A 25,902-nucleotide genomic window follows, 5' to 3' on the forward strand; every position below is an offset into this window, starting at 1 on the left:
ATTTACTTTCTCATTTGTCCTGTCATGATAGACGTCTCCACCAAATTCCATGAAAATCCACCTGCCACGCAGGCAGCTTTTGCCCAGTGTCTTTCTTATGGTGGAATCAAGAACACTGACCTTAACTGGGGCAAGTGAGGCATGCAGTTCTTTGGATGTTGTTGTGGGGTCTTTTGTGACCTATTGGATGAGTCATCGCTGCACTCTTGGAGTCATTTCGGTTGGCTGGCCACTCCTGGGAAGGTTCACCACTGTTCCATGTCTCCGCCATTTGTGGATAATGACTCTCACTGTGGTTCGCTGGAGTCCCAAAGCTTTAGAAATGGCTTTGGAACCTTTTCCAGACTGACAGAGCTCAATTAATCTCAGTTAAGTTATGTGTTACCTGGGGAGGCAATCACTTGTTCACATGGAGCCATGTAGGTTTAAAAACAGCATTTTGTATTCTGTTGTGTTGTCATTGACTAATATTTTTTAAATTTGTTTGATGATCTGAAACATCACAAGTGTTACAAGTGTGACAAACATGCAAAAAAAAAAAAGAAATGAGGAAGAGGGCAAACACTTTTTCACACCACTTGTGCGTAAAATGAATGAACTGTGTGGTTTTTGTGGGTTGTCGCCATCTTGCGGCACATTTGGGTAATACAGTTCAAACTTGGTGTTGTATATGTAACGGATGCCAGCCTTGGTAAAACCTCGCTCCCTCTGCCTTGAGAAGTGCGCTGAACACGCGGTCGACAGTCCGGGCTTTTGGCCGTGTGGTCAGCGCTCTCGTCTCCCATTTCCAAGGTCATATGTTTGAGCCCCGGTGGGGGTAGTGCGAAGCAGGGCGGGTTACATATTCAGTGTACATTGATATATTTCTCGGGGAAAATAAAATATAAATATATGACAGAAGTGTTGAAGTTTCAATTCAAGCTTCAATTCAATGTAAAAAAAACAAAACTGGAAATGACTACAATATTTTTTTCCTGAATCATTAAACCAAAAGCACACAAACACAACGGTAAATCCTGTACAGTCATGTTCTCAATTTTTATTAACATTATGAGTACTTTATTAAAATGTGTGATTTTTATTTGATTTCCGATTTTTATTTTAAGTTGAAAGGAAAAAAGCGCCCGGCTCTTTCTTTGTATAACCAGGAAATAGGTGCTGCGTGCAATATGGGTGAAATACTGCACATTTTGGAGTCGATCCGACGATACCAAGTACTGCATATACGGGGAGAAGTATTCCCGATATCAACACTTTTAATTAGAACATCTTCAAGATCATTGAATGGTTTTGTGTTTTTTTTGACTGATCAGTATTGTATTGATCCGGTACATCGTAGGTATCGACACGATATTGGAAGTGAACCGCCTATATCTCGCTTCCGCTGAAAGTAAATGCGCATCGATTCATCCTCTCAATTACAGCTAAAGTAAGCTTACACTCTAAGTGGACGCTCCAATCAAGGCCGCGGTTGGGTTATTTACTACAATATATACATTTATCAGCAACTGTTAGTGTTTTATCGTGATCCTTCTTTTTATTTGGATGAAAGTCGCCGCAAGCCCCACCATTTTGCACACGGTGCAAGTCACAAGGCGTAGTGATGAATCAAGCCTAGAGCTCTTTGCACACTGGCTTCCAGCACCTTCAAACACAACAGCTTAAACAACTTACATTACGTAACTTACTAAGTTAAGACATATTTATTTATTTTTTTTAAGTTGGTGTATTTTTTCTCCTTCTTCCCAGTTGAGGGATTTGATTCAGCTGTGACCGCGTCACCTTGCCAGTCATGTTTAAAACGAAGGATCCTGAGAAGTTTCACCTGGTGACTGATGTAAAAAGTACCTACTCTAACGCGGGGAGGTAAGACTATTTATTGATTATAGTTGTTAATATAGGACCCAAACTTTAAATGTCCTAATTACTTTTAATGTCTTAACAATGTCTGTAGTAGTTAGTTTAATTATAGTGTTAACACTATTGGGGAACACCCATAGTAGCTAGTATGTAGTAGTTGTTGTAGAGGTTTTATTTGTATCTTTTTTTTGGTTCGTTTTCCCTCCTGTTTGGTTCATCTTTTCCACACGGGACTAAACTGTGCAGGGATTAGCTGTGTGCAAATTTAAGGGTCAGTCTAGTGAATGTATTTTGCCTGGAGGTCCTTCGCACGCTGCAACCTAGCTAAAGGACTACACTACTACCATCTTCTTCACAGCCGCAGATTCGTCACCGTTCGATTGATCTAATGTTTAAAACAACAAACATCAGATTGAATCTAAATGTTACATTATTTAAACTCACACCGTGTGGTCTGTTGTAAAATATATTTATATACATATATTTTAATAAATGTGTAACTTATATTTACATCTGTTAGTTACATTTGTGGAAAGTGTGAGCAAAAACAAATGTTAACTTCTCAGCGCTGTCTTGACCCAAATGAGGGTAAAGCTGTATAGAAAATGAATGATTAATTCCCTTTGGTTATCCTTTTGTGCAGGTGTCTCCAAATTGTTAAAAGTAAAATCAAATGAATTAAAATAATAATAAAAATAAAAACAGCAAAAATAGGAAATAGAGCAAAAAGACACAATGTAAAGAGAAAGAGCTGAAAAGTTTATACTAACACAAACTAACGATTATGTTAATCAGATACAATTAAAAACATAACAAAAGTTACAGAATGAGTCTGAAACATATGAATTCGCTACAAGACTGCAAATTCACACAATGACACAACTGATTGAGTTCAACTTTGGAGATCTCACTGCTGTTTAAAAGCTGGACCAAGACACTGTATTTAACAACCTAGTTGTTAAATATATATAACAAATACAACTTTGAACAAACATAACATATTTTGTATTATACAAGGTCACCCTTGTAAAAGGGATCCTGATCTCAATGGGTTTTTATCTGGTTAAATTAAGGTTAAATAAATATTATTGCATCTCCTTGCAGCACTCACAGCCTCGAGGCGATGAAGCAAAATCTCACCGGTGGCATCAAGCACTGCCATGATAACAGCCACGCGCAGGAAGACCGAGAGCGGGAGAAGAAAATCGCCAGGAAGCGATTGTATGTGGTCTCGGTTGTCTGCCTGATTTTCATGATTGGCGAAATCCTCGGTGAGTCGTGAGCTTTTGGATTTGCATCCGTTCGTGCTGTCTACGCTGGGATTTATCACTAATTTACGCAAACTTTCCTGCCTTTCCAATCTTCCCAGGTGGGTATTTTGCAGGAAGCCTTGCGGTGATGACCGATGCGGCCCACCTGCTTGTAGACTTCACCAGCTTCATCATCAGTCTGCTGTCACTCTGGCTCTCCTCCAGACCAGCAACGCACAAACTCAGCTATGGCTGGCACCGTGCAGGTGCTGTGTACCAAAATTATCAAAATGAAAATGTATCTGTGACCATTTCCCACTGGTAGGCCTACAAATCGTAGACTACTGGGATTTCTAGGTGTAATTCTTTTGATTCTTTTGTGCCACTCTTGTGCCACTCGGACATATACATGTTCGAAATAAATTAAACCAAATCAAACCAAACTCTAAAATGTGACAGGTTGAACTTACTTCATCAGCAGTAGTGCACTGTCCCAGCAGCAGCAATGGTGCTTTCTTTTTGTGCGATATGCACCATACAGGATTATTAGGGCCACACTGATGAACACATAGATTTTATGAAAAGCCTTAAATTATTCAGGAAAAAGTTGTAATTTTAATTTAAAACCAGAAAACAATTCAGAATTTCAAGAAAAAAATTGATTGATTGGTTCCAGAGCCAGCAAGTGAGTTTCTGCAAAGCAGGCTTCAATATTTAATAAATTGAATATTTTTGTTGTTAGAGCATCGAAAACCAGTTGGCTTTGTAAATACAGTTTTTACCATTATTAGAGCCCTGCAGACATGAAATAACACCTGTGTTATTTCCTTTCCACTCCTATTATTCACCGTTTACACCACATTGCGCAGGCTATGGGTAATTTCACAGCCTTTTTCTGTTAATAATCTGTTTTCTCTCCTTCTGGGTTCTTTCTGCTAGAGATTCTGGGTGCACTGCTGTCAGTTTTAACCATCTGGCTGGTAACGGGCGTGCTGGTTTACCTGGCGGTGGAGCGCCTCATCAGTGACAATTACACCATCGATGGCACGGTCATGCTCATTACCTCCGGCTGTGCGGTTTTGGCCAACATTATGTATGCAGAAGACACGCTCCGATGAATGAAAATGTATTTGTGTTTACTGAAGGACTTTCTTCGCAGCATGGCCCTCACCCTTCATCAGTCGGGCCACGGCCACAGTCACGGAGGACTCTCTTCTCATGGCCACGGTCACACAGACGTGGAGAAAGAACGTGCCAGTCAAGGCAGGTTTAGTGCGTCTTCATTTTGAATGTTCGTGGTTGGACAGCAGATGTTGCCTCGCAAAGAATAAGACATTTCACACTACACAAAACATCAGTCGTTTGCAGTACACCATCATTATTCATCATTCCATTTGCACACGGTGTACTATAATCTACTATAATCCTCTGGTGAAAATGTAAAATTTGATAAAAATTCATTTCTACAAAGCCCCTTAAACAAATTACCCCTGATAGATGCCTGGTGCTTTCTGCAGTTGAGTAAATAAATGCCCTATGGCCATTTAAATAGGATTCCTTTTTTATAAATGGAATATTTTTCTAGTCGGAGCATTAAAACCTGTTTCCGATCTTCAAAATACGTTTTTTTTAGCATTATTGGAGCTCTCCAGACATGAAATAACACCCCTATAGTCACTTTTACAGTCCTATTACCTGATATAGTAGACATAATAATAGAAAATAACACATTTAAGATATAAGTAAGACCTAACAGAGACTCTCACGTTAGCATTAACAGTGTACTTCCTGCGGTGGCTATTGTCTCATCAATGTAACGTTACTGACACTGTAGAATACGACTGGAATACCGCTGTTTGTGGTCAAGGTATTAACAAGCGGGGAACACAGATGCAGTGAACATTCACACAGGAGCTGCTGTCGGCCACATCTCACACCAGTCACTGTCACTCTCCACACTGCTAACACTGAGCTAAACACAGTCTATTCTAGCTAGCTGACGTCACACATAGGCCCTGCTTGATTAAAGGCGCACACAAGTTGTATAATACACTACATAGCACGTCCTTATATTGGTATTTTTGTTCATTTACCCATTTTTATCAGTAATTTAGGCCAGGAACACGTATAGTTAAATATGCATAGTTTTGACTAATAGTAGGCAGTAGTCAATCACGAAACATCGATAATTTAGTAATCAATTTATTTTTTGAAAAACCGTGATATAGTGAAGCTGCGGAATTTGAACCGCAAAGTGGCGAGGGGCGACTGTACATGTAAAAATCCAGTATAATTGTATAGCATGTGTACTGAATTCTATACTGTGGATGCTTCCGTCAGGGCGCAGAGTGCAGCAGGCGAACGCCAGCGTGCGCGCTGCCTTTGTGCACGTGGTGGGGGATCTTCTCCAGAGCCTCAGCGTGCTTGTCAGCGCCATCATTATCTTCTTCAAGGTGAGGGGGCATGTCTTTGTGATGCACGTCTCTTGTAATAAAAACATCAGAATGACGAGTTACATACTGTGCATGCACGGACTTACAGACATTCCCAACCACTGTTCCTTGGCATGTTAGTGTGTTGAGAGAGATCATCAGGTGTGCCGCTGGAAATGATCCATTTTCACTTAATTGGTCCAAAATGTATTTATTTACGCCAAATAATGTATCTAAGTTGACCTATCTATGCAAGTGATGTATAGTGACACCTGCCATGCCATTCATACAGGAGTTTTTTTAATGTAAAATATGTGCCTTGGCTCAATAAGGGTGGGAAACGCTCACATAGGGGAGACCAGTCTAGTGTAATTTGAATGTTTGCATCCTTTAAGCATGTGGAGAGACTCAAAGCTGTGGCTGTTTCCTTGTCCCCCCCCCCCATTGCTGTTAGGTTTACTGAAATGATCTCGTATGACCAGCACTTACTGGTTTACTCATTCATTTCATTGTGTAAATACAGCCGAACCTTGGTTTTTGTACGCACTGCAGGATTCGTTTTTGGACAAAAAAACCTGTCTCGTTCATCATAAAGCCCAACAGTGCGCCTAACAAACCAACTGAGTGCCTAAACAAAAGAATTCACGCATTGGTAACTCGTTCTCTGTGAAGAATGGATCGTGGTTCTTTCAGAATTGGGACACTATAGGCAGATTCCGGACAGGGAATCATTTGATCATCTGTTGTGGGTGGTTTATTTGTTCAAAGAAAGCACAGCGTACGATTTAAAAATTCAGTTTTTGTCACCTTTCTTCCTCCTGATAAGCACTGGGCACCGTGTGCTGATGAGAAGTTTGAGTGCGCTGCGTATTTGTCAGTGTTCTGTGTGCTTGCTTTGTTATGGCTGCAAAATAACCTACTGTGACGCTGACAAAAGTTGCAAGTTCCAGAACTTGAACTTGAAAAGAATGAATTCAAGTAGGAAAGTACGAAGGTAGCATCTGTTACATTGGGTCTGTAATGTAAAGGTTCCTAGGTAACAGTTTGCCGAGGGAATGGTTTAAGGGAGACACATGACACACAGTGAAGCCTGAATGTTCTTTTTGTTCAGCAGTGGTTTTGGTCTTGGAACTCGTTTTTGCCCAGTGTCTTTTTTATGGTGGAGTCATGAACACTGACCTTAACTGAGACACGTGAGGCCTGCCGTTCTTTGGATGTTGTTGTGGGGTCTTTTGTGACCTCTTGGATGAGTCATCGCTGCGCTCTTGGGGTAACTTTGGTTGGCCGGCCACTCCTGGGAAGGTTCACCACTGTTCCATGTCTTTGCCATTTGTGGATACTGGCTCTCACTGTGGTTAGCTGGAGTCCCAAAGCTTTGGAAATGGCTTTATAACCTTTTCCAGACTGATAGATTTCAATTAATCTCGGTTAAGTTGTTTTAACAGGGGGGCAATCACTTTTTCACATGCAGCCATGTAGGTTTGGATTTTTTTTCTCCCTTTTAATAATAAAAAGTTTCATTTAAAAACTGCATTTTGTCTTCAGCTGTGCTGTCACTGACTGATATTTAAATTAGTTTGATGATCTGAAACATTTAAGTGTGACAAACATGCAAAAAAATAAGAAATCAGGAAGGTCGCAAACACTTTTGCACACCACTGTAGAAGGACGCAGTAAAACAAAGTAGTAACATAGGATAAAACATACGAAAAAAAGAGCATCTGATTGCATTTATAAAATGCAAGCCTCTGTTCCATTGGTGCTCTAAAACCTGCCAGGACACAGAATAGTGGCACGTACAGCTTGTAAGCACACACAGCAGCACTGATGCTATTTTTATACAGGCTTTAGTAAAGAGCAAAGCCTCTGAGTTAGTGAAATCTACATACAACTCGCCAAACTTCACCTGATCATTGCTTAAGACAATTCCTCATCGTTCCTGCTACACAACATTCCAAATGGTTGTACTTGTTATTAGCAACGTTTGTGCAATGATTTTCCATCTTCTCTCAGATTCACAATTGCTTGTTTTTCACCCATAGACAGCTGTCTGGCTTTCATGTCGTTTTCACCTCTAAATGCAGTCTACACAGGCAAAACCTGTCCTGAAACTGAGCGTAGACATTCAGTGCTATGTATTGATTGAATCAGAAATGTAATAGGACACACCTGGGCAACAAAACACACAGATACTTTTGCTCGCATTAAAACTGGGGTCGGTCCGATCCAGATCTCATATTCACCCAAATGTTTTTAGTCTTCACCAAAAATCACAGTTATATTAGTTTAGAAGGGCACTGCGCATACTGAGCACACCCTTTTGTGCTTCTAGTAATACAGTATTACTGCACCCTTACAGCCAGCGTAACTGTTTTAAATTGTATTTTATGTATTTCAGCCAGAATATAAGATTGCGGACCCCATCTGCACCTTCCTCTTCTCCATGTTGGTCTTGTGCACCACCTTCACCATCATGAGGGATATTCTGATAGTGTTAATGGAAGGTGAGCCCACCATCCTCCAGTGTTTTGTTCTTGATAATCATGCATAGTTTTGACTAGTTACTATTTGTGTGCCAGGTACCCCAGTGGGGGTGAGGTACGGCGAGGTCAGGGACGGTCTGCTGGCAGTCAAAGGGGTCACGGCCGTCCACAACCTTCACATCTGGGCCCTCACTGCCAACCAGGCCGTGTTGTCTGCACATGTAGCCATAGGTGAGTTGCAAAGTGGGTCAGCCAACATTGGGGATGCTGATACATCACTTTTAGTGTTTTGACATACGTCACACGTAGACTACAAGTAGAATCGTTTGGATTTTGTTTATGTCGATGTCAGCTAGCCTGTCCGAGGGGCGTTGACAAACAGTTTCCAGTTTGCTATGTGAACAAAAATCCACATCTCAGGTCTGTGTTGTAGATGACAAAGCAAATGTAATATCAAATAATATATCTCATTAATAATGAATTCATTTTATTTTTAGCATATGCCGAGGGCCAACAAAACGCAATCTGCGGCCTGAAAATGGCCCCTGGGCCGCACTTTGGATACCGCTGGTCGAATGTACTGACACGTTTGCCAGTTTTTTTCCTACCTCTGCCTAGCAACAAGAGTAATGTGGAAAAAGAATCAGTTTCTACTACTTCAAGATTCAAGAGAGTTTTAAGATTCAAGATTCAAGAGAGTTTTATTGTCATGTGCATGGTAAAACAGCAGTTATACCATGCAATGAAAATCTTATTCTGTTCATTCTCCCAAGGAAAAGAAAGAAAAACACAAGAAAGAATAAGAACATAAGAAACATAAACACATATACATAAATACCAAGAAATTAAGCAACAACAGAAGAGACATTAATGCAAGTAAATAATACAAATAAATAAATAAATAAATAAATAAAGTGCTATGAGTGTGTGTTGCGTGTGGCGTGTCTGAGTGCTTCATTGAGAAGCCTGATGGCCTGTGGGTAAAAGCTGTTTGCCAGCCTTGTGGTCCTGGACTTCAAACTCCTGTAGCGTCTGCCTGACGGTAGGAGTGTGAATAGTGAGTGTTGTGGATGTGTGCTGTCCTTGATGAGGTTGTGTGTTCTGCGTAGGACTCTAGATGTATAAATGTCTTGCAGTGAGGGGAGGGCTGCCCCAACAATGTTCTGTGAGGTCTTGATCACCCGCTGGAGTGCCTTCCTATCACGTGTTGTACAGTTACCGTACCAAACAGTGATGGAGGCGGTAAGGACACTTTCGATGGTGCATCTGTAGAAGCAACTCAGGATTGTGGTGGACATGCCAAATTTCCTCAGTCTTCTCAGGAAGTACAGTCTCCTTTGGGACTTCTTCAGAATTTGTTGGGTGTTGTGAGACCAGGTGAGGTCCTCGCTGATGTGTGTGCCAAGGAACTTGAAGGTTTTCACCCTCTCCACCTCAGTCTCACCAATAAACAGGGGTCTATGTGGCTCCTTTTCCCTTGTTCTTGGGTCGATGATCATCTCTTTAGTCTTATCTGTATTGAGAAGGAGATTGTTATCACGACACCAAGCTATGAGGTCCGCCACCTCTCTTCTGTATGATGTTTCAACACCACCAGTGATCAGTCCGATGACTGTAGTGTCATCCGCAAATTTAATGATGCTGGTGTTGTTCTGGGAGGCCACGCAATCGTAGGTGAAGAGCGTGTAGAGGAGTGGACTCAGCACACACCCCTGTGGGGTCCCAGTGCTCACAATTCTTGAGCTGGATGTGCGGTTGTGGACTCTGACTGACTGGGATCTGCCTGTGAGAAAGTTAAACACCCAGTTACAGAGGGAGGGAGACAGGCCAAGTGTGAGGAGCTTATTTGTGATTTTGTGGGGGCAGACTGTATTAAAAGCAGAGCTATAGTCTATAAATAGCATTCTGACGTATGTGTCCTGGCCCTGTAGGTGAGAAAGGGCTGTGTGGATGGCAGTGTTGACTGCATCATCCGTGGACCGGTTCTGGCGATATGCAAACTGTAGAGGGTCCACAGTTGCCGCCGGGATGCTCTTTTTGATGTGGGTCATGACTATTCTTTCAAAGCACTTCATAACAATAGGAGTGAGTGCTATAGGGCGATAGTCATTCAAGCAGGTCACGTTGCTTACTTTGATTGGCCCGCTACAGTATTTTCATCATGATTGAGAATTGACAGTGTTTGATATAAAAATTTGGGCCATTTGGGCTACGTTATGTGAACTGACGACTAAATAGCACGAGTGCAGTCCGCCTCTCACCCAATAGGCTCGAGCTCACCTGTGAAATCAGTGAATGATGGGATTGGCTTTGCCCTGAGCCTCTTAATTGGAATATGTTTTCCTCTCTTCGCAGACGAGTCGGCGGATGCTCAGACCGTTCTCCGAGAGATGACGCAGGCCTGTTACTCCTCTTACAACTTCCACACAGTCACCATCCAAATGGAGCGGCAGGCGGACCTGAAGCCTGGGTGCAGCCTGTGCGAGGACCCAAAGATGTAGTCGAACAAGCCAGGCATCAGCATCGCATCCGCAGTCCCAGTTTTGCTTGGCTTCCGTCACTATTTGCTGATGCTGCAGTAATCTGTGGACCCTGTGGTACTGATATTTTCCCAAGAAGCGCTCAGGTAGAACTACCGATGAGCTTGTACTGGAACGAAAGACAACAATGGAGCTTTTTTTCCCACCTCATCCAAGAGAAGCTTCCTCCGTCCTTATTGTCTTAACTGTAGCTGTATTAAGTGTATTCCTGTCGAGCTACGTAACCTGTATGATGAGAGCATCAAGGGGCTTTCAATACTTTCTCCAAGTATAGGTGTAAGGTACAAGTTGACAATATATATTCAATAAATGAGTAGATCAGATCAATAACTCTGCTGTCTGGGATGATAAAACACTGTTAAGTACATGCATTCAATAGCCAGCATCGGGGTGAGCGATGGCGCATATTTTGCTATCGATCTGGAGTAAATGCAGAACCGGTATTGTTGATACTGATACCGATACTTTCAGAGTATCATTGAATGATTTTGTTTAAAACCCGCTACATGATACTGTTGTTTCCCTGGGCAGCTCCTTCAGCAGCAGACTGTTACACCCACGGTGTAAGAGGGAGAGATTCCGCAGGTCCTTCATACCGACCGCTGTCAGGCTCTACAACACCTGCACCACCTGAACCATGTTGTAGTCACTATGCTTTCTTTACACTGTACTCTTTACTTGTGTAGCTTGCTTGCTTGCTGCTGTAACAAGTAAATTTCCCCGCTGTGGCATAAATAAAGTACATACAAAAAAATATTTATTATAATCAGAATAAAACATGGCACTGATATTTAATCCAAACAAAATATATATATATATATATATATTTTTATTTAACAATATAAGAATACAACCAATATAAGACAGTGTAATAATATCAAAATACAGGGTTATGTTAGCACTTTTTAATCATACAAATGTTTTTGAAATGAGAACTTGTTCAAAAATTTTATTTACAAATTTGTAACAGAAACATCAAATTAACATTTGATACCAAAGGTTTCCCACTTAGTGTCTTGTTTTCTACACAATTCAGTAATTGATGATGTGTTCAATCCACGCTCTTCTTCTGTGGATTACAGCTGCAACACGCACATTGAGTGAAGGATTCTCCGAATTTCCTGACTGATGTGGGTCTTCAGGGCCTGACTGGTCTGTGGGTTGTTGCAGTACACGCTCTCTTCCGGGTATCCCCACAGAATGTGTGGCAATGTCATCACTTCAAATGTTAATTTGATGTTTCTGTTGCAAATCTGTAAATTCTAATTTTGAGTTCTCATATCAAAAACTCATTTCAAAAACTTGTGTATGATTAAAGTTGTAACATTTTATTGGCCCACCCTGTAATACAATTATTCCCTTTTATTGCAAGTCTTTAATAGTATCAGTAAAACAGGGGTGTCCAAATATTTTCCACCGAGGTCCGCATACGGAGAAATCAAACAACACGGGGGCCACTTTTCTAAACCAAGCCATGTCGATATGCAGAGACGGCTTTGATATTTAAAGGAAAAAAACAGCTCGCATTTCAGCTTTGTGTTATCAGTGACAGAGCATGTTATTAGTATGAACCTTTTCTCATTGCGTTTGCACTTTTTTGCTAGTTTTTCCATTTTGGTGTTATTTGTTTTTACAAATATTTCAACTTTCATCGCTTACATTTTTTTCTTGTAATATTATGTCTTTATTCTCATAATATTTTGACTTCATTACCATTATAATTTTACCCAACCTAATTTTCTAAAAATGGAGACTTCAATCTTTGTTTTGTTTTTCTTATAATATTGCAACTTAAAAAAGGACGTCTTTTAGTCTTTTATTTAAATGTTTTTTCCTTATTGAGTAATATTATCTAATATTTTGCCTTTATTCTCGTGAAATTACCGCTCTTTTTAATTAAGTGTTTTTTTTTCTTGTTTGATTGTATTTTTACGTGCTGAGGGTCAATAAAAACACAGCCGCGGATGGTAAATGGCCCCCGGGCTGTACTTTGGACACCCTGGGATAAAATAACTAAACGCAAGCAAAAACAATGTATTCTCTCATTCAAATTCCTTGACTGTGTCCAAGAGTTTGAAAAGAATATAATAATATATACAATATCAACAATGTAATGATATGAACAAACGATACACACACAAATCTGGACCGCTAATTGGGAGTTGTAAAGGTAATATTCATTCATCCTGGCAAGCTATGAATAGTATCAGTATTTATTTTTAGGCGCAAAAGAGTAAGCGAAGAGACATTAATTCAGGTTATTACACAAAAGGAAATTGAAATCCAGCCTGTAACCCCCAATCCAAATGAATAATGTTTTAAGTAATAGGCGTAATCTACTTTTTCAGTCCCAGTCAAGCCTGAAGGCAAAGTCTTTTTTTTTCTTTCCCAATAAAGCTCCTGTTTCAGAGGAGTAATACTACATGAGAGAATACATGCTGAAGAAATGTGCATGTACATGAAATGAGGTGCGTTACAAAATTTAAAATTGAGAAGGATATTATTTACAGACTGTGCCACATCGAGGCGCTGTCACCTCAAGTAACAATGACACATTTTAGTGCAATGTGCTTCACCGTAATGTCAGCAATAAACCACTTTGGATAGCAATGGGCGTCAAGAAACTATTGAGTAAAGACTTTATAACATCCCAATTTGCCTACATTGAAATCATAGCACCCATGCGCTAAGAATGTCTAATCTCACAAGCCCAAACAGAATGAATTCTTAAATCGTGTTGCCCTTCTACTTCTGGTGTTACAGTTTCAGACGTACGTCTCGCGATACTTTCAACCTCCTCGAAGCAGAGAACTTGACATGAAATCAAAAGAGACACACTACCATCACACAGGTAACATACATTATTGCCAAATGTTTTATTTAACATTTCTAAACACTCACAGTCATCTTAAGGTTTATTTGGATGTCGACGACGGGTAAAAAAGCTTTCGGGTTTACTTCGCGTTGGTAGCAAACACTCCACTTTTGCACAGGGACTTATTAGCCACTGCTACTGTTATTAGTTCATCCCGTTTTATGCTATTCAGTTGTGTTTGTCAAACTTAAAGATCGCCTCTTATTGATTTATTGCGGTTTAACGACACTTAAACAGAACCTTGTTTGCCTTAATGTTATTAAAGTAAATTGTACAGTCATCAACAATCGACTTTAACGCCATGACACTGATAACACAGATGCCAACAGTTCACTTATTGATCGTTAGCAATAAGTTATTGCTTAATATATATGTCCAGTATTTACTTATGAATTGTGCGTTTCTGTCAAAGTGTACTCCAGTGTTTAAATATTTATCCTTAATATCTTTACTTATTCTAACCTATTCATTTCTGTTTATTAAATATATACATATTGTTTTAATTACTTTGATCACATTTAGTGTTATTTTTAAAATTTTCCCTTAGCATTGCACAAGCTATATACTGTCACTTTTTCTTTTTTCATCACTGCTTAATCTACAGCACATGTGACAATCTCGTGCCACGGAGGGCCGAGACACGGCATGGTTTCTCTCCAACCAGTTTCTTTAGCAGGTGACTTGATTGATGAGCTGCTTCTCTCAAATTGAAGGAGGTGTTGACCATTAAAATCACCTGCTTTACTGACCGGCTGGAGAGAAAACCTGCGTTGTCTCGGCCCTCCATGGCACGACTTTGACACCCCTGATCTATAGCCGCCATTTATTTATGAAGTACACTAAAAACAAATCATTAAATAGCATTTGTTATTTTTCTTTGACATTGCACAAGCTATAAACTATATTTTTTTTTTCATTTTTTGAAATAATTTGCTTATTGTATTTTTTTTAAGGTTTTTTTTGTTGAAACGCAATACATGATACACATTGTCATGTATGGTTTTGTCTCGTGAGCCGAGTGTGTTGTGAAAACCCTAAGAGTAAGTAAACAAAATTTCTATGACATTTCGGAAGCAAATTAAATATTGCAAGTGTCAATGATCAATAATTATTTTGATGTAGGATTTTTGGCAATTGTTTCATCAGAGTCTGCCTAACCTCAATTTGTCCCACTTCCACACCTCCTGCCCTCTTTTCCCGTTCATTAAGGCACACAAGGGTGTGTTGTTGTCCTTCAATCTGATATCTAACAGGTCAATTCACCTGGCTTTCACCGCCTCCATCATTGCTACACGCTGTCTCCATGACAACTCCTCCACTCGTGTCACCTTTTACCGGGCAGCCGCCGCCTCAGCAGCAGCAGCAGGGCCAGGCGGCGCGTGATGTCAACACAGCCTCATTGTGTCGCATCGGCCAGGAGACGGTCCAAGACATTGTCCTCAGGACCATGGAGATCTTCCAGCTACTCAGAAACATGCAGGTCTGTCCATCTTCCCTCATTATTATTGATTTACATAAGATCTGCTCTTGCAGGTCTTAAAGCACAGCATAATATTGTAAGGAAAATATCAGAATTCAAGCTAAATAGTCGTATATTGAACTACGTCTATAGATTATATTGATATTATATAAGATAGAGTCGATATAAGAATGAATATGCTTGCAACAGGTGCAGCATTATGCACAATAAGTATTGATTTTAATACAGCACAGACTTCAGTGTTTTCCATACATTCACAGTGTCCCACCACCGGTAAATTTGTACCGCCACAAATAAATTTGGCACTACCTGGTTGCCCTTCCTCATGAACACATTGTAATGGGACTGCCTGTGCAACTCCGCTTGGTAGCACTCCTCATACGCGCCTGGTCTGCCAGAGAATAAGAAGATGTAGCAGGAGGGATCAGCGAATAATCAACCGCTCGAGGTACTCTTTTTCTCAAAAATTGATTGCCGACAAATCTATTCAAGAGACTTTTGGAGACTAAAATGGAGAGAGACTGAAAAAGGTGAGACCTCTCCTGGGATTGAACTGGTTTAGAATGGTAAAGGTATATAGAGCAGGAGTGTCCACACATTTTTTCAGTGGAAAATGAAAGGATTCAAGAGCCACTTTGATATTTTGTAAAACACAGTTATGCTAAGAAGTTCTATTTATTTCAAGAAAAAACAGCATCTCAGCTTTGTGATATACTGTAGGTGAAAAAGCGTACACTCGTCCCTCGTTTATAGCGAGTAATTGGTTCCAGACCCGACCGTGATGACATTTAATGTTAAAAAATTTAATTATTTAGAAGTTAGATCACAGAAAACCTGTTTTACTTTCTAAATACATAGTTTTTAACATGATTAGAGCCTTGTAGACATGAAATAACACCCCTATAGTCACCTTTATACTCCTATTATTCATTGTTTACACCACATTGCCCAACTCTTGTGCTGCAAGGACTCGAGACGAGCTAGTGAGCTGGCAAGCTGACCAGTTAGCCTTGAATTTATTTCTTCTACACTTAAGAAGCCAAACCCTACCACTTCCACACGGAATGGGGGGAGACATTTTTTTCACTATATCATGTCAGGCATGTCATGGCTGACTTCATGACATGCATTGTTAAGGTAATGTAATCTAAGGTAATGTCTCAATATTTTGTGTCATTACTGCCGCCTAGTGACCAGAATACTACATATCACTTGTATTTTAATATGTTTTGACTAATAATAGACCATAGTCTCCCACAAAAAATTAATTAATTTCTGAAAGAAATGCGACGTAGCGAGAGAGCGATAATCGAACTATGATATTGCAAGGCATGACTACATTATTAGTATGAACTTTGCTCTCTCCGGTTTCCTTTTTTCAGTCCAACATGCCAATACACATTGGGCCTAAAATTACCACCATTTTGTCCACCTCAAGAAAGCTGAATATTCAAACCCATGTTGTGTGTCCTTTGGCCACTTGATGGCACTGTTGGTTCACCCTCTGCAACCAAACGACTGCTCATGCCTTGACTGATTGATTGACAAGCCTTCCCGCACCAATAGAAATGTGGTGCCATGTTTCATTGTCTGCATTACTTTCGCTTTGAAAGCGTCTGCCTTCCATCGGCAAAAGCAAGGAGAAACAATGCGACGACACAATGACAAAATCATAAATCTGGGTTTACTTGACTGATGTTCACCATTTACACACTCGTAGAACGTTTGAAGCCTGCTAGTTTGCCACAAGTTGAAAGGGAGGCTGTGCGTGGCTGCGTCATCATGCCGCACAACCTATTGCGCTGTGCCTGCATTATCCGTGTCCGTGAGGAGAGTTAATGGATGACTAGAATGCAGAGTGCATTTATCAGTCAGCGGGGATCAATGTGGGCCTTTACTTAACACAACATTTCCTTTGGTACCTTTCAGCTGCCTAATGGAGTCACTTACCACCCCAACACCCACCAGGACAGGCTGGGAAAACTCCAGGAGCATCTTCGCATGCTTTCCGTGCTGTTCCGGAAGCTGCGCCTCGTCTACGACAAATGCTCTGAAAACTGTGCTGGGCTGGACCCTATACTTCCTGAGGTACGAGTTGTTTTTTTTTTTTTCAAAATCATTTTCTGAAAAATAAATCCTATTGCAAAAGCTGGAACTTCAGGAAAAATAATCGGACAAAATTTTAAAAAATAAAAATGTTTTTTCCTTCGAAAGTAGGCCAAGCGTTGAGATTTTGCACTTTGTTTTGCGGTCCTTGAACGCACCATAGTTTGGCTACGGAAGTACTAGCTTCAACAGTTAAACCTGCCTCAAAACTTAGTGACTGGAACACAAGTTAATGTTATCACAAGTCAATCCTGGAATTACAAGTTCCAACAGGGAAGCAGTGTGGGTCATGTACTGTAGATGCGGCTTGAAGAATCGCCTTCTCTGTCCTGCTAGCCTCAAGGTTACACCGTGCCTCCGATTCCATTTCGCCCTGGATCATCTTACATTATCATTCATTAGTGGCAAGTACCGATACATTTTATTTGATTTAATAAGTACGTGAAGCGTATTTAGGGCTGAAACCTGGGCTTGTGTCACCATTGAACAATGGCAATTGAGCTGAGTCTGTCACTTTCATTGCAAATGTTGATCAGAAATTAGAGGAGAATGTCAATGCCAAGCTAGTAGGAGGGTTTGGGGTGGGGGCCTGTGTCATCAATAAAGGGGTGTATCAATTATTCACGTTTTTTCGCCATTCGCTCGTGGTCCTGGGGCACAACACCCACAAAAAGCAGGGCTGTATTGTCCATAAATAAAGCTCAACACAATTTAGAAGCATATTATTGTCCATTGCCATTACAATGTCCATTGCCAAATCAAATCAGTCCATAAAACCTTTGTCTCTGATTTTTTAAAAATTTTTTTGCAAACTCTAGCCTGGCCTTCCTATTCTTGCCAATGAGTGCTTTGCATCTTCTGGTGTAGATATTGTATTTTTCTTCATGAAGTCTTCTATGAAGAGTAGATAGTGAGCTTAGCTTCTTCCTACTCCTTTTGGACATGTGGAACTGTGAAATGATTCATGAGATGTATTCCGTTGTAACCTGCATGCATGTTCAAATAAAATGAAACCAAACCTAAATGCAGTCTACACAGGCAAAACTTATCCCACCCAATTTGAAACTGAGCGTAGACATTTAGTGCTAGTTATTGATTGAAAAAGCAATGCAATAGGACACACCTTGGCAGACACATGTTCCAATACTTTTGCTCACATGAAAATGGTTGGGTTCAAACAAAAAGTGCTATCGTCTAAGCTGTGCATTCAATCCAGATGATTAATCACAATCCATTCATTTGAAAACTGTGATTAGTTGTAATTTATTGAGATGCACCGGTACACTAGCAATACTAACTGCTGCGCTGTTTCAACCTCGTGTTTGTTGATTTCACACAAACGGTTTATCCCTCCAGTTGCAAATAACACCAATGCCAAAATGCAATGTAATGTAATTTTTTTTTAGTGCATTTGTCACATTAAACCTAGCATTTGACACTTAATGCTGGCTAAATAAGAAGGCCATTGCTGCAAATAGACCATTGTCACCAACACACACACACACACACACACACACACACACACACACACACACACACACACACACGCACACACACGTTCGTACGATCGTTTCACTCTGGGGGACTTTTATCTCACCTACTCCCTCGAGGTCTTTCTTTTCCACTTGCAGCAGATTCATTTGTCCCCCTAAGGTGAGTCTCCAGAGTGTCTTTACGGTGGGTTTCGGCCTCCATCCGCCTTCTGGAACAACAGCACTTAAGCTCTGCTGCACTCTCTTTTTGCATGCATGGCCAGACACATGCCAAATACACATTTGTGTCGTGTTCCACTTGCTACCACACACAGACATGCATGTGTGTACTGTAGCATGTTAACAGACACATATGCACATGCAGGCTCGTTGCATGCACTGTGCAGGGATACAGTGCATACAGCGGGACTATCCGCTTATTAAAGACCGTTTGTGTGGATTCATGAGTGCAGCAGACACCCGATTTCTACAGATTGGCTTGGAACCAACACTTACCACTGGGCATGAAGGAAGGTGTGGGAGATCAGTCCTGAAATGGAACAAATCTCTGATGGCTGCCACTGTCTATTCCTTCCACACTGAATAATACATTTTCTCAGAAACATTTTGCTCTAAATAGTGGCGAAAATTGATTTGGTCCAAATCAGTTGGGTTGGTGTGCTCCCACTTCCCTACTCGGTTCGGTTTCTTCATTGTAAAATACCAAGAGAAGCAAATGTGTAGTATAGTAAAAAATAAATATCTGTACTTAAGCAAATTGTACATATTTTTGGCCTAAATGAACCATTTAAAAAAAATGGCTAACTGAGCTAAAGCACAGCTGTAAGGCATTCAGAACTCATTCAAAGATATGTAGTATTCTACACAGGTCACTAGGTGTCAGTAATGTGACACTGATGAGGCAATAGCCACCACAGGAAGTAAAATTTGACACATTTTGCCTCCATATTGTCCCTAAATTTGCCGTGGCAATGTGTGTCATGTAGACAGCACGCCTGAAAAGCATGAAGACTAGTTTGCGGGCTGTTTGCGCGCAAGTTGCACATTTGGAAAGTAATTTGTGACGGAAAATGGTGCGCATTGGCACGAAATGCCACGTTGCCACCGAACACCTTATTCACACCTAATTCAAATACTGTTTACGTCATGAAGCAGTCATAGCATTATTTGGTCCCGCTTTGTCCCGCGTGACGCCACGCAACAACAATTTAATTCTTCTTTTTGCAGAAATGGTGTGTCTTTATTATCTCGCGTTTGCAGAAAGAGCAGGAAGAAGGCATAAACTAGAAAAAAGGAAGCACAGACAGCGTGGGAGACGGAATTGCTGACTAGAAGACATCGCTTTGGGTGTTATGATCAGTTATTAACAGCACTTCACAGGGAAGATCCAACAGGCTTCAGAAATGACTTGAGAATTCCCTCCCCCCGACTTGCTCCAAAAGGTTGTGGGAAAAGTGATCCCATTCGGTTGAATGAGACATGCTTTGATACACACCGCCCGCATTGTTTGCACATAGGTTGCGGTACATTTGTGTTGCATTCACGACTACTTCATGAAAATAATGCCTGCAGCCACGCACAGTCTACACATACTTCACACCTGTTTACGACAAATTTACCAATTGGCATGCAAAGTTGCGTACCACTGTGGGTATAAAATGCGTGCAAGTGTAATGATTATTGTGTTCACTTCTGGCCAAACCAATAAGTGGGGGAAGCTGGCCAGCACATTTTAGTGAAATCACCACCAAAGAGGCACTGTTGTGATGTAAACCACCATTGAGTCACCATGGCATTCAAGCTATTTTTCTTCACTGGTCTTATTAAAATGCTTCTTTGCTCCCCTCGAGGCTCAGTTCAGGACTGACCAGCTGATAGCACAGCGCACATGCTCGTCTTGGACGGAGTGTTGTTAATCTTGGCCCCGGTGTGCGTGCCATTTATCACCCTGGACTTTCAGGTGCCTGCCTGACAGCCTGCTCACTGCTGGCTGCCCCAAACAGGAAGTGGAATCAATGACTCAGGCAGCGTGACTTCATTGCAGCCTAATTTGCAGCAGACCCGATTAATGAACAGCTGGACCAAAAGCACATGTCGTCGGTTCTTTTTTCTTTCCAGCTGTTGTCGTGGCCTAATTCGTAAGCCCTAACATACTTCTTATTTTTCTTCCCTTTTCTTGCTCGTACACTTTTAGCCATCCCTCATCTGACCCCATCTGACTATTTCTTTTATGTTTCCTTTGCTTGTGCGCCTGCTTTCTCCCAGTTATTTATTATTCAGGTTGTTATTTTCCTCCTTTTTTTTCCTTACAACAAGGCAACCTGGTGAACTTCATTAGCCCATTCTTCTCTGTCATAGCAGGAAACCACATCCATCTTTTGATGGCGGAGGCAGGGGTTATGACTCACACAGGCACACACTCACTACAATCGTCATCCATCTTAGCCACCTCACTCAGCACATTTTACCCCCAACCCCCTCAACACTGGCTGCCAGAGTCAGCCCAGTTAAAATCCGATATGTTCTTGGCTGTCTTTGAAATAAAAAAAAAAAGTTCCACCCATCCCGCGTTTTTGAACCGGAGACAAACTTAATACGTGGCTTGTATCCTTGCTGTCATCTTTCCACAAGCGCCAGAGCTCATATTAGCACACATTATCTACACATTTGCATCTTTGGTCATACTTTCATTCTGTTTTTACAGATTTTTTTACTGATCATACCCCCCTTCAAGTTTTAATACTGTTTTATCCCACTGCCCTCTTCACTCCACTTTCTGGTCCCCCCCCAGCTATAAGACACTTCCCCTTTCAGTACTTACAGTATTTGGTTTGGACTTTTTATGTTTCTTCCGTCGCTTTTTATGATCACCGCTTCCACGAGTCAGTCACCCTATATTACCCCTTTTCTCAAACAGCAAAGCGGCATGATCATGACAATTTTGTACATTTCAAATAGCATGCCATACCCTGTTGTGGCACGAAAAATGTGTGTTTTCCCTCTGAAGAGCACATTGTAAACCCCCCGTACTGGTACGGTGCAGCCTTGGTTAGCGTCATTGTGTTCCTGAAAGTCAGACTCCAACCGAAACGTGCATTAACCAAATCATTTTTTTCTCATAAGAAATAACATCAATCCAAAGCCACAAAACATGTTTATGGTTTTAAAATTACCGTTTTACATGCAGAAGACAAACAAAATGCATACAAATAAATGTAAATGATGAACGAAAGGGATAAACGAACATTTAAGGTTGCCCTTACCTTCACTGAAGACGTGATTCTTGGCGTGACTTAAAAGGGGAAGGTGGTGGTGGTTGATCTTGCTGCCACATCATGCCTTTGGGAACAGTCACGTTTTCAATGAAGGTAAAAGTAACATTAAATGGACATTTATCGCTTTCATTTGTCATTTATAAGCATTTAGAATTGCTTTATGCATGTCAAACGATAATTCTAAAACTATAAAAACGTGTTTTGTGTTAACGTTTTTGAGAGTCAACCGTCTGTTCCGGTTGCTTTGTTTAGCTAGCTAATAGGAAGGACATTTTTTGTTATAAAAAAAAAAAAAAAAAGCCAAACATTAAAAACGCAGTTGGACTCACGCGCACAGTATTAGCAACACAACAAGACGCGCACCATATTGTGTGCTAACTGGAGAATGCATGCAAACCGAGGCAAAATTGTGGCATACATTTTCGACGGACAGACACTAACCGAGGTTCCAATGTACTTTAATTGTATTACATTGATTAACAGAGTAACTCACAACACTATCATCATATTTTGCCCTTGGTAACCATAGAATCACAATACAGTTGGAACATCGCTCCCTCGCTCTATCACATATAAAATAATAAATAAATAAATAAATGATCGCTGTTTCGTGGTTGACTATGGCCTATTATTTGTCAAAATATTGAAAGACAAATCATATGTAGTATTCTGTTCACTAGTCAACAGTAATTTACATTCCCTTACATTATATTACCTTAACTTGCAGCCAGTTGGACACGACGTAGTGAAAGAAGTTCTCCCATTTGGTGTGGAAGTGGTTTGGTTTTGTTTGGTTTAGTTTTATTTGAACATGCATGAAGGTTACAATGGAATACATCTCATGAATCATCCTTTCACAGTTCCACATGTCCAAAAGGAGTAGGAAGAAGCAAAGCTTATTTAATCCTACCCCCCCATCTATTCCACATCTTGTACAGTACATATTATTCACTTCCTGCATTCCATGTAATTTTTCTATATAATAATCAGTGTAATAATAAATAATAAAAATAAAAAACAATTGGTAAGTTTTTTGTTTCCTACTTTGTCCTTCTTCCCCACTCAGTTTCAAAGCTATTCTTAAGTTTAAATAAATTGGAGGCTAGCTAGTTAGCTTGGTAGATATTGCTGTTGTTGCGGTGGCCGTCTCTTGTGTAATTTCAGAGATCCCGTAGCCTGTGCATAAGCAAGGCAGTGTAAACAAAGCTAGCAGTATTGAGTGTATGTCTATGTATGGCCGGTCCATGTTAGACTGGCTCTCCTGTATATCAATCAAGTGACAAACATCATAGTGAGGATTGATGATAGGCTGATGTCCACACTGTATATACTGTCTATATACAGTATATATGTTTTAATGTCATGCAATGGACGCACATTACGTTCCAGATACGACGGCAAGGAACTTTCAACAAGGAGTTATGTCTGATTATTGCTTATCGTGTCTACTATATTAAGTAATACGAGTGCAAAGGTGATCTACAGGGCTCTAATAATGTTAAAAACCCATTTTAGAAGGTCATACAAAAATGGCATTTGTGTAGAACTTTTTTACATTATTTCTTTCTTTAATTACTTTAAATCGCAAATAATTTTCTGTGCAGTGTCAATATTTCTTTTGTCAATATACATGTGATGTAACTTTGCAAATAATGAAGCAGCAATCACATATTCTCAGTCTGGAACATGACTCCAATACAGTATGTATGCAGTCGTACTACCGTCTTCTACGGGCTGCCCACTAGGGGGCACTCTGATGCAAAGCAGGCATAAGGCAGGCCACTATAAAGAAGGCGGGTGCCAGTGCACATTCGTCTCACACTGTAGTGTCAAGCAGACAAGGTCAAGCACACAGTGCTTAAAAATGAATGAATTTGCCACTCTCTGTCTTGTCTTTCTCTATGTTCAAAGAAGGCATTGGAGACTTATCTTGCATTGACGAGCTTATACTGAATCCACATTTAAACATTTTATTTTTTTGCACTCAAATAGTCGTGCTTTTCGAGGCAAGCTATGCAATTTTATTTCAAAATTGGGATAGGCCAGTTGAATATACCTGCATATTAGACATAATCTACTCATAATAATCCTGTCTATGCGCAGTAAAATAGATAATTTTTTATCTGTGCTGTCCTTTCCAGCAACTGATACCCTTTCTAGAGGATGACGGCACCAAACATGATGACCACTCAGCTGGCCAGAACCGCCCCGCCGCCGAGGACAGGAGAGAAATCCTGGAGGTCAACAAGGTATTGTGCTGTCAGTACAGCCACACTGTCAGGGTAACAAGCACCGAGTTCCAGCGTGTGGTGATAAACTCTTCAAACCTGTGCTGTTTCATACCATGAAACTTTATCACTGCCTGTCAGCTGGAGATTCGATGACTCCTGTAGACGAGGTAGTACGAGTTAAAAAGTGATTCACTACGTTCGCCTACAAAGCGGAGAGCGCTCCCCTCTCTGTACGGTATACGCTTTAGAACGCCTTGTGACACTCGTGATTTATCGCAACCATCTTTCAGCTGTGCGGTCACGCCAGCTCCCTATACTTTGCTTTATCTCGCCAGCTTCCTGTTATTTTCCGAGCTCGGCGGAAATCCGTCCAGGCTCCCAGTCACTTAATAAAATAATCAACTTAATTCAATATTTTTCCGACCTTTTGAGGCTTGTGATGAGGGCCGTGTGGGAGAGGCGGTTCCTATCAGGCTGCTCTGAGGAATTTAGGGAGGATATTCCCATATGCGTGCCTGACTGTGATGGGGTTTAAGGTTTTACAGAGATAACATTTTAGCAAAGCAGGGTGAGCAAACATGCATGATGCATGTGAAACGTGTCTTTCCCCTGGCAAACGATGCCAAATTTTTTTTTTCCTGCCTTCAGGGTTTGACCTTAGCAGGTGGATGGATCATATGGTTTTGTTTTGAGTGGGTGGGTAAAAAGGGAAAAACAAGCAAAACCCTATTTTGTTTTATGAGAACTTTTATGAGACTGCCGTATCAGTGATTCATAATGAAAAACATTTGCCAGTTTGACTTATTGTGACGTAAACTACATGTGAAACAGATGGTTTCTTTGGGAAAGGGGCAGCACACATTATAAAGTCTAAAATTGAAGCGGACATAGCCAGCTTGACATTGGACATGATTGCGTGACATAATATTCTTGCCTGGATGGGAATTGGTTTACCTTTTGTGCATCATGGAACCACAGCTTTTTAACTCTCAGGAGTCTTTGATTTTGCAAACGTGGAAAATACAGATGCAGCATAATATGGCGTCGTAGTATGATGACAAAGCCACAGAGACACTCCCTTTCAAATCACGTCGAAAAAGTGTGGACTTCAAACTAGAGCTGCAAAAATTTATCAATTAGTCAATTAATTCTCCAGTTAATTTACAACTATTTAGGTATTCAATGAATCTTTTTTTTTTTTTTTAATTAAAAAATGTAAATGTACTCTCAAATGTGAATGTTTTAATTTCCTTCTTCATCCAGGAAAGCAGACCTATTATCTTTGTGTTTTGTGCAAAACAAGATATTCACACACACCTGACTTTGGAAAACAGTGGTCGATATTTTTGCCTCCTTTCTGATACGTTTCGGACCAAACCACTGACTGTTTGTGTTTGGATCATATCGATTTGGTCCGTCTAGTGCAGGAGTGTCCAGACTTTTTCCAGCGAGGGCCACATAGTGAAAAACGAAAGGATGCAAAGGACACTTTGATATTTTGTAAAGCAACACATGTAGATATGCTGAGAAGAAAAAATTGCATCTCAGCTTTGTGATATCGGTGGAAAGCCTATTATAGTATCGGCTTCACTCTTTTTTTTTCCCATTTTTTCTGCTGTTTTTTAAATTTTACAAATATTTTAACTTTCTTCTTAAATAATCTTAACAAATTTTCGTTTTTTAATATTATGGCTTTATTCCCATCATATTTATTCTTTATTCGAGCTTTTTCCGCAGCCTAATTTTCCGAAAATAATTTTTTGTTTTTGGTCTCATCACGTTACGACTTAAAAAAAAAATAAAGTATCTTTTTTTAAATATTTCAACACTATACTACTACATGACATTATTATGACATATTTCCTCATGATATTGCA

General features: G+C 40.4%; 2 protein-coding genes across 7 annotated transcripts in view; both read left to right on the forward strand.

Annotated features, from left to right (window-relative positions):
* The first annotated feature begins 1,149 nt into the window (after positions 1-1,149).
* Positions 1,150-11,280, forward strand: LOC129173239 (proton-coupled zinc antiporter SLC30A2-like). Of its 2 annotated transcripts, none has more exons than XM_054763962.1 (10): positions 1,150-1,214; positions 1,750-1,866; positions 2,965-3,131; positions 3,230-3,376; positions 4,050-4,203; positions 4,270-4,373; positions 5,451-5,563; positions 7,941-8,046; positions 8,122-8,256; positions 10,381-11,280. In XM_054763962.1, exons 2-10 carry the CDS (start codon positions 1,793-1,795, stop codon positions 10,524-10,526), a joined length of 1,146 nt encoding a protein of 381 aa, XP_054619937.1. In that variant the 5' UTR covers positions 1,150-1,214; positions 1,750-1,792; the 3' UTR covers positions 10,527-11,280. The 2 variants fall into 2 exon arrangements, with proteins under 2 accessions (XP_054619937.1, XP_054619938.1); XM_054763963.1 differs by lacking the exon at positions 1,150-1,214 and adding an exon at positions 1,386-1,429.
* Positions 11,281-13,357: 2,077 nt separating this feature from the next.
* The window catches only part of med30 (mediator complex subunit 30), a 64,260-nt gene continuing 51,715 nt past the window's right edge, over positions 13,358-25,902 (forward strand). For 3 of the 5 annotated variants that reach the window (XR_008567158.1, XM_054763661.1, XM_054763660.1), the window contains exons 1-4: positions 13,358-13,416; positions 14,694-14,920; positions 16,850-17,008; positions 23,936-24,043. Coding sequence is in view for 4 of the 5 variants with exons in the window: in XM_054763661.1 (XP_054619636.1) it covers positions 13,383-13,416; positions 14,694-14,920; positions 16,850-17,008; positions 23,936-24,043 (528 nt within the window). In the remaining variant the exon portion in view is untranslated. Of the gene's footprint in view, positions 13,417-14,393; positions 14,481-14,649; positions 14,921-16,849; positions 17,009-23,935; positions 24,044-25,902 lie in introns of those variants that run through there. The other 2 variants (XM_054763662.1, XM_054763663.1) reach the window with 2 other exon arrangements.

Source organism: Dunckerocampus dactyliophorus, chromosome 20 (genome assembly GCF_027744805.1).
Source record: "Dunckerocampus dactyliophorus isolate RoL2022-P2 chromosome 20, RoL_Ddac_1.1, whole genome shotgun sequence".
Lineage (NCBI taxonomy): Eukaryota > Metazoa > Chordata > Actinopteri > Syngnathiformes > Syngnathidae > Dunckerocampus > Dunckerocampus dactyliophorus.